Source organism: Centroberyx gerrardi, chromosome 10 (assembly GCF_048128805.1).
Source record: "Centroberyx gerrardi isolate f3 chromosome 10, fCenGer3.hap1.cur.20231027, whole genome shotgun sequence".
Taxonomy (NCBI): Eukaryota; Metazoa; Chordata; class Actinopteri; order Beryciformes; family Berycidae; genus Centroberyx; species Centroberyx gerrardi.
The window spans coordinates 4,079,159-4,097,314 of record NC_136006.1 but is presented as its reverse complement, the minus strand read 5'-3'; the positions used below and the strand labels follow the sequence as shown (position 1 = coordinate 4,097,314).

At 41.8% G+C, this 18,156-nt stretch overlaps 1 protein-coding gene across 1 annotated transcript in view; it reads right to left on the bottom strand.

The window, feature by feature from the left end:
- Positions 1 to 17,482, bottom strand: part of rnf17 (ring finger protein 17) — a 32,141-nt gene extending 14,659 nt beyond the window's left edge. Inside the window, exons 1-19 of the mRNA XM_071923728.2 lie at positions 17,416 to 17,482; positions 15,530 to 15,642; positions 14,843 to 14,940; positions 14,299 to 14,380; positions 14,099 to 14,188; positions 13,249 to 13,352; positions 12,690 to 12,858; positions 12,433 to 12,509; positions 12,031 to 12,105; positions 10,528 to 10,835; positions 9,053 to 9,139; positions 8,326 to 8,484; positions 6,944 to 7,115; positions 5,567 to 5,714; positions 4,303 to 4,490; positions 2,956 to 3,085; positions 2,375 to 2,540; positions 1,458 to 1,573; positions 487 to 604 (exon numbers count right to left, since the gene is read on the bottom strand). Of these exons, the coding sequence (XP_071779829.2) occupies positions 487 to 604; positions 1,458 to 1,573; positions 2,375 to 2,540; positions 2,956 to 3,085; positions 4,303 to 4,490; positions 5,567 to 5,714; positions 6,944 to 7,115; positions 8,326 to 8,484; positions 9,053 to 9,139; positions 10,528 to 10,835; positions 12,031 to 12,105; positions 12,433 to 12,509; positions 12,690 to 12,858; positions 13,249 to 13,352; positions 14,099 to 14,188; positions 14,299 to 14,380; positions 14,843 to 14,940; positions 15,530 to 15,642; positions 17,416 to 17,482 (2,467 nt within the window). The remainder of the gene's footprint in view (positions 1 to 486; positions 605 to 1,457; positions 1,574 to 2,374; positions 2,541 to 2,955; positions 3,086 to 4,302; positions 4,491 to 5,566; positions 5,715 to 6,943; positions 7,116 to 8,325; positions 8,485 to 9,052; positions 9,140 to 10,527; positions 10,836 to 12,030; positions 12,106 to 12,432; positions 12,510 to 12,689; positions 12,859 to 13,248; positions 13,353 to 14,098; positions 14,189 to 14,298; positions 14,381 to 14,842; positions 14,941 to 15,529; positions 15,643 to 17,415) is intronic.
- Positions 17,483 to 18,156: the final 674 nt, after the last annotated feature.

Here is an 18,156-nt window from a genome sequence, read left to right as displayed (position 1 = left end):
CAAGTTCTCTCTGAGCATAAAAAGGTGTGTGGAGTGTTGCACAGCTATAATGGCTACTGAGCTCTTCCTCTATTCATATAAAACAAAACGCTGTTGCTCAGGAGCAGCTTGCTTCTGCCATCCGGTGGTCAAAGTCAGTATTACTGGTGTCAGCTGGTATTCAGCCATATATCAAACCTGTTTTAGATTTTTTACACCGACCCAACACTAAATGTTTGGCATGAGACACACACATATATGCATAAATACCGACTGACTTGCTCTAACAGACACAGAAACACAGACTGGAAACAGAGAATATACCAGAATACCAGACATGTACACAAACACACCCATGTGTGGAAAAGAAATCAAACACACACACATCATGTTGAGAGTGCATGCACGTCTCTCTGTAGTCCATTCTGCTGTCACCTTGTTGCTTTAGAGGAAGAGATGTATACTTGAGCTGACAAACACTCTCTCTCTCACACACACACAGAATACCTGTGGCTATAACAGTGACCAGTTTCTGGTGAGCCAGGCTGGTGAGCCTGTCGGTGCAGGCGTCGGTCCAGCTCTCTTCCTCCAGAGGAACCACATCAGCCAGGCAGCAGTGGACGGCCTGCAGACAGAGAGCAGGCAGCTGGTTCATCTAAACTCAGCACTGAATGAACGGGAGCCAGGGGAAGTCAAGGTGCAGCCTCACATGAGCGTCCGGCCCGGGGCAAGGAGGAGATGTTAGCCCATGTCCCATAATCCCCTAAATACCAAATTTACTGCCCTCCTCTATCTATCTATCTATCTATCTATCTATCGTGGCTTCAGAAAGTATTCAGACCCCTGCACTTTTCCCACACTTTGTTGTGTTAGACTTAATAAAAAATGGATTAAATTTTGTTTTGCCATCAATCTACACACAATACCCCATAAGGACAAAGAGAAAACACATTTTTAGATTTTTTTGCAAATTTATTAAAAATAAAAAACCATTTTAAATTAAGTCTGTGGAAGTGTGTTAAGTGTGGAAAAAGTGAATGGGTCTGAATACTTTCCGAAGCCACTGTAAATATTTAATATATATTAAAACGCGCTGAAAAAGAGAAATGTCTGGGTTTACTAGTAGGGTTCTTACAACCACTAAGACATTTTTTCAATTAAATCAACACCTGAAATTACTTCATCATCAGAAACATGAAAAACAGCTTTTTGAGAAATTAACTGATATCTAGGTGTTATTTGAGATGGAAGACAATAATACTAGGAAAAGGCATGTGTTGAACTGCTGATGTTTTAGGCGCTAAATCGACAATTCTCTTTTTTCAGGGGTTAAAAATAAAGAGTAGGTGAACGTCACTGGATGCTCTAGTGGGGAAAAACTGGAGCTGGCCCTTTAAATGTGTAACTTCTGACAGAGAGTGGATCATATTTGTTTTTTCTTACAAAAAAATAAAAAGGAGTCAGTCTGCTGTTCTCACCATGGCAGGAAGGGCAAAGAACTCGTCCTTGATCTTCCTCAGGTCGTTGACAGACAGGATCTTCTTGTTGCCAAAATCCACGTAGAGCACCTCCACTTTCCTGTTCCCCGGATGACCTGCACACACACACACACACACACACACACACACACACACGCACACACACACACACACACACACCATTATAGTTTGGGATTTTTCACTAGTTTTCAGGATTAAATAGTTTTTGATTTAGTTTGGTTTAGTTTTGATTTAGTTTCAGATCTAGTTTTAGTATTTTTGGTAGGGTATTTTATAAAGGTATAATCACATAAGTTTGAAGATCAGAACAGGTTTGCTGTACATGTTTGCAACAGGTATTATGTAACACTAACAATAAATAATATATTATTTTCAATTAGTGTTCAGTAAAAATAGAGAAAGGTTCTCAGCTCAAAATTCATTGACAAAAGGACGAAAACTAAAAACATTTCACCTATATTTTATTTTAGTTTTAGTTTTTCTATGAGTTTTTCGGTGAGTCTTGTTTTTATTTTTATTTCAGTTCACGATAATGTTTTTGGCTTCTTTTGAATTTTAGTTTACAATAATAACCTTGACACACACACACACACACACACACACACACACACACACACACACACACACACACACACACACACACACATACACACACACACACACGCACACACACACGCACACACACACAGGACTTGTTTAGAACTGAGTAAACTAACACACTGTATTACAATAAAGGAGGGGAACTGTTACATGATTAGACAATTTACTCGCTGGATAACTACAGTGGAGGGAAGTCAGCCCTGAAACTACCACTAACTACTCTGGACTTCCTAAAAAAAAAAACAGATTATTACTTTAACACACACACACACACACACACACACACACACACTCACCTATGACCTGGCCTCTGTACCAGAACTTGTCGTCGAAGCGGGCGACACAAGCCTGTCCTATCACAGGACAGTAGAGGTGCAGGTCACCGTCTCCTCCTCCCACTGCCATCGCATTGTAACAGTCCTGCAGTTTGGCTGTCAGCAGCAAGAACTCTATGTTATCAACCTGGTGGGGGGAAGAGAGGGGGAACAGAGAGAGAGAAACGGAGAGAGAGACTGAATTGAGCTCTGTGCTAAAACCAGGCGATAATAAAATGAAATGAAGACCAGTCATCTGTGCTCGATATGCAGCACAATATTTACGTGAGGCTTTTTTGTACCTTGAGTTTCTGAGATCCGCTGAAGACGTGCTAAGCTTTGCAAACTATTAAATTGTAAACTGTATTTTCATGTGTGCCAATACTTCAGTAAACAATCCTATTTCATATTATAAAGACAAGGTATTTGTTTCATTTAACTTCTGAGCCTCCTTTTGTGCCAATTCTTAAAATATCTTGATTCTAGGGTAGACGGGGACAGGAGGAGTGTGTGTGTGTGTGTGTGTGTGTGAGAGAGTGTGTGAGTGTGTGTGTGTTCAGTACCAGCTGGATGTAGAAGTCGGCGGGGGTGTTGATGTGGGTCACCACAGCGTTGAGCTCGGTGTTGATCTTGGGGTAGACAGGAGGGTAGTACAGCAGCGGCCTCTTGCCCAGCGTCACCGGAGAGTAAAACCTGAGAGATCAGATGGACTTTATTTAAGAACAACCTTGACTGGGGCCGGGCGACGATATGATTGAAATCAATATCACGATAATCATAAGGATTTTTTTCGATATCAATGATATGGCTGACGTATGCAAAACCACATGTAAAATAATCTAATTAATGTTCATCCCATTGAACCAAATGGTGTGTGTGTGTGTGTGTGTGTGTGTGTGTGTGTGTGTGTGTGGGGGGGGAGACTATCTTTGAGGATAAACACAGGCATAAAACACCACATCCTGCCTCTGTCAACCTGTGTGTGTGTGTGTGTGTGTGTGTGTGTGTGTTAGAGGTGTACAGAGACGTCATTATCTGTATCAGTATCTGTATCTGTTCAACCAACAAAATTATCTGTCTCTGTATTCGGATAGAAGACCGGACGTGGGCGTGGTTTATACCGGAAGTCACGTTAAATCGGGCAAATGTATTTTCTAACCTAATATTCATTGGCAATGCAATTTTTGTGCCTTCAAAGCATCAAATTGATTTAATATTGGCATATAATTAATTATGAAATTTATTTCCACATCCTCATACTGTACTTTTCATCTCTCTCTCTCTTTTTTAATTTTTTTTATTTTTAACTAAATTCCATGAAACCTATGGCTGATACATACAGCATGTTACATCTTAAACGGATGAATATTGACTGAAATACAAGGTAAAACGTCGTTTTTTTCAATATTTCGACTGGGTTTTTTTAAATGGAGGAAATTAACACATACAGCTAAAAACTACAGGTAATGGTAATTAAAAATGAGTTTTTCACCAATCACCATTTCTTCACCATATGTTTCCACTGAAAGATGATAAACCATAATATTGAATTATCGCCCGGCCCTAACCGAGAGTAAACCCAGCAGGCCGGCTGAGATGAAAAAATAACAAACAAGAAGCTACTAGCCAAGAAAGTAGCATTGGTATCAAACATAAAAAATTGTGGTTTAAATTTTAGTCTTAAAGTCTTAGACCATTAAAGTCTTAAACGTAAATTCTTAGGCCATTTGACAGTCCACACCATATTTGTAAGGTGTGGTCTACCTTGAAGACCAGGCCCTCACAGGAAACGGTGCTCCCTCTTCACGTATGTGGACAAATAATTCTGTCTACTAGTATATCACGATTTTAGTTTCCACAATTAACACCTGTAGAATATTGGCATATGAGTGCATCCCTAACACACACACCTGGCCACTTCGATGAAGACCAGGTACTCTCGGACGGAGATGGGCAGGCCGTTGCCGCGGTCCATGGGACCTTTCCTCAGATCCACCAGCAGAAAGTCTCTGTCCTGACCGAACAGCTGCATCTCCACCGCCGCAGAGCCAACCACACGCCGGAACTCAACCTGCGCCTCCTTGCTCCAGCCCTTCCTCTGAACACACACACACAATTACACACCCCTCCCACTACTGCTGCTGCTACTATTACAAATTATATTATTCTCATGTCACATTTTTCAAAACAGAGCTACACAACGCTTTAGAGACAATAAAACGATAATAAATAAAAGCCAGTAAGATTAACAACGAAAGTCATTCATAAAAACAGCGTCAAAAGAAATAAAACAGAAATATAAAATACAGCGGAATAACGTAGGTAAACCCCAACAACATAGAAGTATGTCTATTAAAATGTGTTTTAAATATGACAGCAATTGGTCCAGGTTCAGAAAGGTCTGTGCTGATATGAAAATTTTGTACGATTATCTGGGCCAAAATTATCTCGATATATGATATTATCCAAATAATTATTAATAAGATGAAAAGAAAAAAAATTACTTACTTAAATTACTTAAAAACTAATGTATGTAAAACTAATGTGTCAACCTCAAGACATTTCTCTTCTTTAAACACATTTTAATGCAAGACTTTGATGCGTTAAATATTTATGTAAAATATTTGACTTTTTTCTTAAAAAACCCAATCAGCAGCAGCACCAAGCAGGGACTGAACCTGTTGACTGCAGCTGAAGGGCGGCTTTCTAACCACAAACCCACCCTGCTGCTGAATTCAACTGGCTAAAAATGTAACTAGGTCCAGGCTAGGGCTGAACAATTAATCGAAATTTTATTGAAATCGCAATATGGCCTACTGCAATTTTCAAATCGCAGGAGGCGCAATATTTGTTAAAGGTGAAATGTGTGTCAAAATACCATTTTAAATGAAATATTGTCGTGCTGCAGAGATGTCCTGGCCTACACATCATATTCTACAGACTTAAGAAAATATCTTTGTTTGGTACAGATCCCCGCAAAAATCACACCATAATCATTTTAATACGTTTTTCAATGAAAATGAGAATAATGATGTAAAAATTATCATTCCCTCTAATATCGCAAATCATATCGCAATTGCAATATCAGTCAAAATAATCGCAATTAGATATTTTTTCTAAATCGTTCAGCATGGAGGTCAACAGCAGCATGGAGGTCAACACCAGCGGTCTCACCAGGTCGGTGGGGACGAGGTCCTTCAGGGAACACTTGATGGCGTGAGGAGGCCAGTGACTCAGCTCCAACTGCACCGACACATCCACCCTCCTCAGAAGATCATTCACACAATTCAGAGAGGAGCCAGGAGTCCCATCCTCATCCACACTGGAGGGGGGGGGGTTAGGAAGGGAGAGAGGAAAGAAAGCAGTGAAGGAGAAAGGAAAGAAAGTACGGAGAGAGGAGAGAAGGGAGGGAGGGAGCAAGGAAAGAGAAAAGAAGAGTGACGAAAGAAGGTAGAAAGGAAGGGAAGAAACAAGGGAAGGAGTGAGAGAGAGGGAGAGAGGAAAGAAGGTAGGGAGGGAGAGAGGAAAGAAGGTAGGGAGACAAGAAAGAAAGCAGTGAAGGAGAAAGGAAAGAAAGTACGGAGAGAGGAGAGAAGGGAGGGAGGGAGCAAGGAAAGAAGGCAGGAAGGAGAAGAGAGAGACGAAAGAAGGTAGAAAGGGAGGGAAGAAACAAGGAGTGAGTGAGAGGTAGAGAGGAAAGAAGGTAGTGAGGGAGAGAGGAAAGAAGGTAAGAAGGAGAAGAGAGAGACGAAAGAATGTAGGAATGGAGGGAGGAAACAAGGGAAAGAGTGAGAGAGAGGGAGAGAGGAAAGAAGAAAGGGAGGGAGAGAGGAAAGAAGGTAGTGAGGGAGAGGAAAGAAGGTAGTAAGGGAGAGAGGAAAGAAGGTAGGATGGTAGAGAGGAAAGAAGGGATAGGGGAGAGGGGGAAGAAGGTAGGAAAGGAGAGAGGAAAGAAGGTAGTGAGGGAGAGAGGAAAGAAAGCAGTGAAGGAGAAAGGGAAGAAAGTAGGGAGAGAGGAAACAAAGTAGTGAGGGAGAGAGGGGGTCAGGGAGAGAGAAAGGAGGTAGGGATTGAGAGGAAAGAAGGTAGGAAGGGAGAGATGAAAGAAGGTAGGGAGAAAGGAAGGAATGGATGGGGGATTGCACACATTAAGAAGAAAAAAAGAGGAAAGGCAGAGAATTTATTATACACGTGTTGCAGCAATGTGTGTATTATTGTGTGTGTGTGTGTGTGTGTGTGTGTGTGTACTCTCTCCATGTACGTGTCTGTTTTTTTAAAATGTATTTTATTATCCAATTCTGTTTTTCCCCTCACTCACTTCTCTCTTTTGCTTTCTCTCACTTTTGTACATTTTGGTTTTTTTCCTTTAATTTTATTATAAAGCACACTGTTTTCCTTTTAGTGCAAAGCACACTGAATTTCAAACGGAATGTGTCGCCTGGTGTCCTGATGTCCTTGCAGCCACAGTCCAGGCCAGTCAGATGTGTGTGTACCTTCCGTACCTTCTGTCCGTGTGTGTGTGTGTGTGTGTGTGTGTGTGTGTGTGTGTACCTCTGCATGTCGATGTTCTTGGTGAAGCCGTAGTCGAGGAAGAAGACTCGGAGGCGGGCGAGCCGTGTGATTGGGCAGGCGCCGACGGCCTCCACACAGCCGCTCTGGAAAACCTCGGCCACGCTGACGCGGCACCAAACGCCCTCCTTCCACTTCATAAAGACCATGGAGCCTGGCAACAGACAGACAGCAGAGTGGGGAGGAGTAACTGGTCAGGGATGGGACCATATATCAAATTCAGTATATTTTTTATTTGCACTTTGTAATGACATTTATAAATTGTCGTTACATCGTATCATGGTTGTATTAAATCGTGCACCCCATATCATGTACTGAATCGTATCGTGAGATAAGACTATCCTCCCATCCCTAGTTATGAGTGATCTCATGTTGAATGGGCAACTTATGTGGCAGGACGCAATATACAAATTAATTTCTTCATTCACTAATTTGTTACACAGAGAAAAAGACACACATACAGACACACATCTGTGGCATGACTGTTAAGGCGCGGTCACATTAGCACAAACCTATGTGGAAATGTCGCTATAAAAACAATCGCTTCTGGTTGCAAATTGATTTCGCAGCTTGGCTTAGTTCAGATTTTATGAACTTTGACTTGTGAATCTGCGCAGCTGGCCAATAGAAACAGTTATTTGGCGGTGTTGACCTCTGAGGAAAAAAATCCAACATGGACGAATCCATAACATTATCTAATATAGATGGTACATTCATGGTTTTCTTGTTGTAATGTAGCCTACAATTAACATTAGCTTGATAACCACATAGCACAGAGTCATAGTTGATAGCTAATTAGCTACTTAACCAGCTACAATGAATAAAGATTGATGCGAGGTTGTTCACAAACTGTGAATTTTGTGAACAACAACAATTTATTGTAGAAACCATGGAAGCTTCTTCTAACGATCTCCTCTGCTACAAGTTTGAAATGTCGACCGACACAAAGCAGAACGTCTTTTTTCATCGCAACGAGCGAAGAGAAGGTGTGACCGTTCAGGTGTGACCGCCCCTTTAACGTTGGACACAAGCTTAAGTATATAAGATACTGTTTCAAAATATTTTAGCACTTTGTGTTACACGTTTTAAATGATTGTACTGAGAGTGAACTGGACAAACTAACACACTCTCTCTCTCTCACACGCACACACACACACACACACACACTTGTATTACTCTTCTTGTAAGGGTCCTCTATTGGCTACATTTAACCACTAACAGCCTCCACTTTCACCACCACATGCCTAACCTAATCCCTATTCGAACCCCTAATCCTAAAATAGCCCCTTGTAGAAGTGATGTGCTCACATTGAAGGGTTTTCCTCATTTTTCTATTGGGTGGAACAACACACACACACACCCACCAGTCTCCAGTTTGTCGTTGGGAGTGAAGCGGCCCTCGCCTCCGGAGCAGAGCAGGTTGATCCACCTGGACAGCGTCACAAACTGCCTTTTCTCAGATGCGTAGCTGACGTAGAAGTGACTGGGGTTCAAAACATGGGTCACCAGCACCCAATTGAAAACTGGGGAGGGGGGTAGGAAGGGAAGAAGAAGTTAGGGAGTAAGAGAGGAAAGAAGAGAGGGAGGAAGAGAGACAGGAATGAAGGTAGGAAGGGAGAGAGGAAATAAGGCAGCGAGGGAGAGAGAGGAAAGGAGGTAGGAAGGGAGAGGAGGGAAGGCAGGGAGAGATGAATTAAGTTAGGAAGGGAGAGAGGAAAGAAGAGAGGAAGAGAGGAGAGAAGGGAGGAAAGGGGAGAGGAGAGAAGGCAGGAAGGGAGAGAGAAATTAAGGTAGGAAGGGAGAGAGGAAACAAGGTAGGACAGGAGAGAGGAAAGAAAGTAGTAAGGGAGAGAGGAAAGAAGAGAGGGAGAGAAGAAAGAAAGTAGTGAGGGAGAGAAGAAAAAAGGCAGCAAAGGAGAGAGGAAATGCAAGAGGGAGGGAGGGAGAGAGGAGAGAAGGCAGTGAGGAAGAGAAGTTCATAAATATCAGTTGATTTTTGAGTTTGTGTTTGAGAGTTCAATATTTTAAGTTTATGAAAACCAAACTAAATATACAGATACAGCTGTGTAAGATGCCTACCTTTCCCCTGACTGACAGGCGCGGCGTTCACCTGATGCTTCTTTCTCCGATGGCTCCTCCACTTGTCATTGGCCAGCTCGGGACCGGTGGGTGGGACAGCTGCAGCAAGGCACAAAGGCTTCACACATCAGGCCGTCCATTCAATTCCTTTTCTTTGATATGCACATCTGCAGTTAGTGTTTACATTTAAGGCATTTGGCGGACGCTCTAATTCAGAGCCACAAACAATGTTTTAATACATACAAAAACCATGTAGGCCTATTAATCATAAAAATATGGAAAACTGTTAGATTAAAATAAAAAAGACAAAATAAAAAATAATAGGATCCCTTCAGTAATTCAAATAATTAAATTGACAGTACCAGTGCATTTAGAAAATGAAATGTACATATGACAGGTACAGCGTATTTTATACAGCGAATTTTATATAGTCCCACTCTTCACTAGAGCAAATTTTTTCCCATTTCATATTGTGTCGTGCTACTGTGTTTATTGACTTTTTTTTTTTATTACTTTTTTTTTTTCTTTTCTTTTTTGTGAGGATATATGGTCATGTCATATTGTCATGTGTGTTATGTGTATATTTAGTCTGGAGTGATATATGTAGAATGTCTTGTACTGTTGCACTGTATGCATTTGTTCAATTATGTACTGCAATACCATGTCAGCTGTCAATATGTTCCTGCAAAGTATGTATTTTACGTGGTGAAGAGAAATGGATTTGCATTCTTGTATTTTATGCTTTTTGTCATTTTTGTTCCATTCTAACGTGTTGAGTTCTGATGCCCAATTCACCACACAGTTTATATTTCTTCTTTCCTTGTTTTCTAATTTTTTTGGGGTGATTTGCACGTGCAATTAAATTAATTCTTCTGATTAAGCCCTACTGCTCATGTCACTGATCTGCAATCCTGCACTCACCTTTGAAATCACCATGGCCAGCCACACGAGCAGAATCTACAGCAGACAGACATGGAGTTTGTTTAAAATGCAATTATCATTCAAGTAAACTTATCAGACAGCCATTAATAGACCTTTTGTAGAGGGGGACCTGACACAACAAAAGGTGTTTCCGCAGGGACATATTTTGCTGTTGCGTAACCTTTCCAGCTCCTGCTAGCAGCAGAACATCACGGTCACATAGAGTATGAATTTCTGTTAAAACATAAGGAATAAATCTGTGTCTAACAGATACGTTCTGACAATGACTGAATGTTATGCAAGCTGAAATTAGTGAAATATGACATTAAGAACTACAAAATACGGTTTCTGGTAAATCCTTGTATAGCAGTTTCTTAATTCAGGTACTCAAAGTTTATATTCTTAGCACTCCTCTCCCTCATCCTCAATTTCTTGCTCCTCTCTCGCTCAAGATTGTCTCTGTTTTGATGTTCTGCTTTACTTGCTAATAGACAAAGGAGAGAGGCAGGAAAGATGGGAGAGAGAGTGAAGGGATGACATATGACGGTATGTTCTTAAACACCCACCTTGCTCTTGCTCCTCCTCTATCAGCTCCTCGATGATGACGTCTGGAGCTCCGGGGTTGTGGTCAGGGCTGTGGTGAGCGAGGCTGGACCTGGGGTGCGGTTCCTGGCTCGGAGAGGAGCGTCGCGCCGGCCGCTCAGCTCTCAGGCCGTCCTGCTGCTGCTGCTGCTGCTGGGGGGCTGAGAGCTTCCTGCGGCTGGGCAGGGTGCGGCTGCTGCTCCTGCTGCGCCGGCCTTCCACTTGACGCCAGGGCGGCTTCCTGCTGGAGCCGGCCTGCTGCTGCGCCCTGGGAGGAGGCGTCTCTGACAAACTGAGGAGGAACAGAGAGTGGACTTCGTTTCAAAACAGCAGGAAGATCCACTGCCGCACTCAACCGAAGAACGTCAGCCAAATAACTTAAAGCTGCTGTAGGTAAGTTCGGGAGGAAAGAGATCAAATCTCCGGAAATTCAAACCAACACAAGGAACGACACGCCTCCCTCTCCTCCTAGTGACTGACAGGAGGAGTGATTGACAGCATTTTATAGCTAACCAATGCTATTAAAACATGTAGTTATGCTAATAAAACACAGAGCAAACAGGAGAGCAGGATCTGCTCCAGGTTTTGTGTTGGAGAACAGATTTCCATTGTTTCTGGCTTAAATGTTTGTTCTCTCTTCCTATTTGCAATAACTGATTTTGCATAGTACATGACTGTTGGCATCCTTTTGAGTATGGAAACCATTAAACATGAAATCTGACCTGTTCCACTTGGCAGTATGCATCTATATGAGTGCAGTGAACATGAACAACTTTAAGTTTCTGTTGAAGCCCCCTGCTGCTAGCGGTCGCTGCAAAGCTCCTCTGACAAACAAACAGCAACAAGCAGAACTTAACAACAAAATACTACATAGCAGGGGCTCTTGGAAGTTTTCAGCCCCAGACCCAAATCAGATCCAAATTTAGTCTTTCATGCTGGGAATCCTGCTCACACAAATCACTACTCCTGTCATGTAGGATCCCACCAACAACAAGGCTCAGAACCAAGAAAACAGGCTGTATGCAATTTAGGAAAGAAAAGGAACTTGTACCCACCATTTGAAATTCATTACTTCAGTCGTTATCTAAAAAAATATAGCACAATCAAAATCTCCAAAGATGTGTTCCATCAGGAAACTGAGATGCCACGGCCGTCTTAATGTGTCCCTCTAATATAGTGGCTTCTGACCCTTCAAAAACACTTGACGTTTCATTCCAAAATGAGATAGAACAGCAACTGAACAAACGATGCCAAAGTAAAGCACAACATGGGTTACCATTCAACAATGAGTCATCTTAACCCCTTTGTTTACAAAATAGTTCTACTTTTGATGATCAAATCAACGGTTTTAGAAACACTGGCAAATGAAATTCAGGCACCAACAGTTTTCCAAAATGGATATATAGTGTTTTGGAATGAAACCATTCCAACAGAATAAAATAAAATTGAGTGAATAACAGCGGAGTGGAATCAGTTTGAGGACTCACGGCTCGGGGCTGCCGGCCTTCATCTTCAGACAGTCTGCCAGACTCCGGCTCAGACTCTCTGACTGGAGAACACAGCTAGAACACACACACATGCACACATAAAATTTCAACCCCAACAGTATAAGCCAACTGATCCATTTAGCCTGTCATAAATTATAAAAAGAACAGCAAAAATGCTATTTGCTCATTTACAAAGAAAAGTACAGGGCACGAAACTGACGTTTTGTGCTCTGGCTACAGCAGCTGGTAGATGCCAAAGTTCAGCAACCACTTTCTCCATTTTACCATTCTTTCTTATAATATATTATATAAATATTATAATATAATAAGACCTCCAAGCGCAAGTTTGGCTGGTGTTAATTTCCCTGGCTATAGTTTTATACCAGGTGTAAAGTGACCAACCTCAGCCCAGAGCCCAGAGTAATGCAAGTCATGTCAAAGGACTGGGAATCCACAGGAGCCTGCAAAGTCTCCAGCACCTGTCTCACACACACACACACACACACACACGCACACACGCACACACGCACACAGACAACATAATTCACCAGCCATTGTATTTTACAGCATTTTACCAACCAAAATGTCTGGCAGACAAAATAAACATACCAGCTGCAGCCAAAATTTAATACTATGTGTGTATGTGTGAGATCCTGCACCTTGTCCAGGGCGCAGTACTGCTCCAGGGAGGGCACCCGCCGCACCTCTCTGGCCATCTGCATGGCGATCTCCATGGCCTTCATCCTCTCCTGGACGCGGTTCACCTCCACATGGCCGGAGGAGAAACGCCCCTCCATGTTGGTCAGCTCCGTCAACAGCGCCTCCCTCCTGTTGGCAAAGGCATCACATGCATTAACATAACATAAGCCACTTGGGACGCTTTTCTCCAAAACATCTAATAGCAGTGGTTTGCAAACATGAGCCATGAAGAGCCGAGAGTCTGCAGGTTTTCATTCCCAGCGAACACTACAGCAGCTGATTTCACCGATTAGTTCCCCTTCAATCAGAGAGCAGGAACTGATCAGTGAAATCAGCTGCTGCAGTGTTTGTTTTTGTGATTGCAGCTTTGAAAAAGGTATTGTGAGTGATTCCTAATTTCAGTAATGACTTGACATGAAAATAATCCCAAAAATTTAAAAAGGTACTGCACCATTAATTAGTATGCAAGAAAAACAGCTATTATAAATCAGAGTACATTTGTATAGTTTCTCTCCATACCTCTTACTGAGGATGTGTGTGGCTCTGTCCACAGCCTCGTCTATCTCCATCACCAGCCTCGCTCGCTCTTTCTTCACCTGAACTGCCAGACCCGTCACCAGAGTCTGGACCGAGGAGACACGGACAGGCACAACACACACTCACACAACTGGATTTTCCGTTTGCTTGTCTTTGGTAAAAGGTTTTCTCTTTGGCTTTACTGAAGAAGATAAACATGTTGGAAGTGATTTTTCCATCAGCCTTTCACTCCGGAAACTCTTTGCACTGGACCAACAGCGCCTTCTTCCTGTTTTGTGCCATTAAAGCAATACAGCAGATTTCCTGCCAAATCCGACCCGGTGGCTCACAATATCAAGGCAGTGTAGAGGCTGGTAGAGGCTGACAGGCTTCTTGGCAATGGTTTCATTGACGATAATGTCTCAAAATTAATGCGCCAATGATTTACTGATGTTTAAATGCTACACTTAGCATGTTTAAATTAAATTAAATGTTAGTGGTGTCAGCACTACCTTATCAAAAATCCTGGGGGAAATCAGAATCTGAGTTTTCACAAAGTACAATAAATGTAAAATTTTATTAAAATAAATGTTAATGTAAACTATCATGTTTAAATTAAAATCTTCACTATTTCTTACTATAGTCAACTTTTAAAATTGATTTCCAATGCTTTCCAATGTATTTCAGTGGAAAACAACTGCAGCAATATCAACAAAAATTTCAAATGTTACTGAAATATGTGCAGCTTGGTGGATCATATGTAGCACAATTTGCCAATGGGACCCTGTGGATTTGGACTAAGTCTTAAGTCATGTTCTGTGAGGTCTGTATGTTGGTCCAGTGCTTCTTTCACCTGGAGGATGTGATCCAGCTGGGCGATGTTCTCTGCAGCCTGGGCCAACGCCTCGTCCACCGCCTTCTCCACCTTCTCTACGTCTGCAGGCTGAAGGAAACACACGCAGACATTTAAATCATTCACATCCACAGACACTGCAACACTCCAACACATGAGCCATAGACACACAACCCATCTGACCACCTACTACATCATACCTGCTCATCATCTGTTTTGGCATCATCCTCCGTGAACAACAATTTGTTCTTTCTGCGAAGCTTTGCTTTGTCAATCCGGGAGCTTCAGTAGTGTACAGCACAAAACAAAACTGATCAGGCTTACACTAAACATAAATAAACAATACCACATTATGGTCCTATGGTTTTCCACTTTTGCAGGTAACTAACCATCAACTGGAGGTGTCGTTCTCTTCTAAAAGATCTATTTGGCTGATTCCACACCTGTGGTTAAGTTGCCTCCGTTCATTTTGGCCATCATGTCACATCCCTAAACCCGAGGCAAAGGACTAACCATTCCCCAAACACATTCACCACTTTATCAGCCAACTAGATTTTTTAGAAGACAATAAGACTTCCAACTGATGGTCAGTTATCTCCCAAAGTGACTGGTAAACTAGACAATTTATAAACCACAGCCAAAATTGACCATCAGCTTGGCTGGTGGCTGAATTCATGTTACCACCCTGCCCAAGACAATCCCCAATTCATTTGGTTCAATTCAACATTCAGTATCCCATTGTACTTTTTAATCTTGTTCATCTTGGCAGTGTAGATGAGGCCAATGATCCTGCTGTCTTCCTGCAGCCCAGACACCCCGGCCTCAGGAAGGGTGGACTCCACCTGCAGAGAATGACAGTTTCTTCTGTTTCTTACATCGCCTTTCTTTAATATTTTCAGCCTGGGACTTCAAAGAAAATCTGGTGATGTTCGTAATCAGAGCAGGAATCTGACTTTTCCATCAACTGGCGGCAGCGGCTGGTGGATTCCACAATTCAACAGCCACTTTTTGACTTTTGACTTGACTTTTTGTTAAACAGAAAAGAAATTGAGCTCAGGCAGCTGCCTTCATGTCGGGTTATAATGTGAAACATTTGTTACCTTTACAAAATTTACAAAACCAGTAAGCGCAGATACAGGCCCTTCTCTTTTTTTCGTCTTTGTACAGGAGAGATTATCACAGTTAATTCCACTGCAAATTCAGGCAATGTAATGTTGGCTTAAGTCATGTTCTGCAAGATACAGTATGTATGCAACATTAAAATGCCAGAATTCACAATGGAGTTTGGTGTGACACTCTCATTCGCCCATACAAAGAGAGAAAGAGGGAATGACAAACATGTATGAAGAATATCAGGACTAAAAACCAGTTTGGTAAAGTTTGAATTGAGCTTCTCTCTAGTTCCAGGAATATCGCTGCTGGTAATGTTACCTTGCACTCTGGACATGTAATGACACGGTCATCTTCACGGGAGCACAGACAGGAAGTGCAGTAGATGTGGCCACATAAAAGCGCCCGGGGGAGGTTACCCACAACTTCATCCTCTGGAAAACAAAAATACAGACACGCAGAAAAATGCAATGTCAGTGGCGTCTGTTGAAAAGGGAAAAAATATACGCCTGTATCTGACCATCTCATACTGAAACACAAAAATTCAAAAATCATTATCACACAATTTGTGACTGTGTCTGCAAATTTCATCAAGTTCAACTTTTCAGTGCCACTTAGAATTAAATATATAAAACCAATTTCACAAATAAAAGTCAAAACGAAAACATCTGTAGGTCTATCAGAATATATTCCAGATTACATCTGAAAGGCTTCAAGATGGTGCCATTATTCTTTTACATGTTCCTAAAGGTTGTTTTACATGTAAATTAAATGTTACTCGATAGAATAATATTTTCCCACACTACTGATTTCAGTGTTGGGTTCATAACTTGGCGTACAGTAATTCATTACACCATGTTACTTGTCCATTATAACTGCAGCCTATCTTTACAAAAAAATCAGGATAGCTCCTGTGAATCATTTTGCTCAACAAAATCAAAGTAGTAGGGAGTAGCTGTAGGCTAATGTCATTACTTATATTGAAATAGTAATTCACTACACTGCTTTTCACTAAGAAAAGTAATAATAATACTGCTGCACGGCATAAATGAAGTTATTATTATTATTATTATAACTAACGTTCGGGAACAGGACCACGCCGCACACATTCAATTCACATTCCTGCTCCACCCTATTTGAACGCGCCTAACCATGACCTTTTCTCTCTCTCACCCCCCCCCCCCCCCCAACCCCTTGCTCTTCTCTCTCAGTACAGGACCCACAGGGGATATGATGGAGCCAGAAGACTCCCCATCAGCGAGACAGTGCCCCCACCCTGAGTCTCAATTCCCTGGTTCCTCGAGCTAACCATTGACCCAAACTCATTCGACCCCCTCGATTCATCCCTTCATCTCGACCCTTGTTTCATCCCTCCATTCTCGACCCCTCTTTCCCTCAATAAACCATCTAAATACATCTTATCGCGTGGTCTTTGTTAGTGAACTGATTAACGCGTTACCACCCAACACTGGTTGATTTTTATTTTGTTGCATGAAAGACTGAAATTTTGGTCACTGACTCCCAATAATTTTTTATGTAAAATAGCTTGCATTGGAAGTGCAACTAAATTAATTAAGTTGTATATCAACTATGTTTGGCAGCTACCAAAATTTGGTATGTGCGTGCTAGAGGAAACACGCTCTCGCTGTAGGACCGCGGAAAATAGCGCTTGCGCAGAAGAGTAAATGATGGGTCTGACAACAAAATCCAACTTCTGAGTCTCTTCTAAGAATCTTACATAGGCTACCGGTATATCTGATTTGTAATACTAGATGAGGAAGTCGCCATATCAGCCGCTGCTTGTCAGACGGCAGGTAGTAAAGTTTTCCTCCAAGTTTTTACGGTGTTCATGTTCGGGTTCAAGATACCAAGTACATGCAAATAAACTCTGTGAGGCCGTTCGGACCGCGCGGCTTTCTCAACCAACGGAAAAACAGCCGAGAAACCACGTTTTAGACACACCTAAAACTGAATTTGCGACTTAAAATTCTCTAATTAGCTGCATTCAAGACCATTTGAGACCTCGGGTTTAGATAATGACTTCAAACATTTTAGACTTTTTCAGGGTGCCCCAAACACCCCTTGCTAGCAGCTGCTACCGCTGACTAGCTAGCCAGCCAACGAACTTATTTTAGCTAACGTAATTTAGCATCAAGCACGGTATGACAGAGCGTTAAACTGAAAGAAATGTTATGTTAATGTCCTACCTGGCAAAGAGTAGGCATCTCCGCACAACATACAAACCGCAGAGCTGGGGTTATCGCCTCTGTCCATCCTCAGTGCGTAATGTTTCGGAAAAGTAAATACTTTTTTTTACCCAAATTGGGAGTTGCAGACAGTAGTGTTACCGTGTCACGTGACAATGAGGCGCGTGCAACAAGCGCACGCCTAGTAGCTTTGCCCTGAAAACAGACTTGTAGGCTTTTAGGTAATAGCTTTTTTCTTTGAAGAATTCTGTTTTCAGGGGAACATTACCCAAGTGCCATTTATTGAATGTATTTCGTCTTTTGGCACGTATTCAGACCAAGAGTGTGTTATCTTTCTTGAATAGGCTATAGGATGCAGTGGGTGTAAAGTTTTGCCCATGGACGGGTAAATTAGCCCTGAAGACAGACTTGTAGGTTTTAGGAAAGTACCTTTTTTTTCCTTTGGTGAAAACCATTTTCTCTGCCTAATTAAATAGCAGCTTAAGTATCTAATGTTATTTACTGATATATTATCTGTTGGGCATATATTGTTACTGTCATCTATATTGAAAATAGCATGTAAGGTGTGTTCAACAAGCACAAAATTACATCTGAAAGTTGACTTGTAAGATCAACAAACCTTTTCTCAGAGAAATCTTTTTTCATTTCATGGGATTCATGGCATTTTTATTCATGGGGAGGCAGTTTTGGTAAGAAGAATCCATACTAAACAATTATTTAATGTGTCCACTGGCAGCTAAA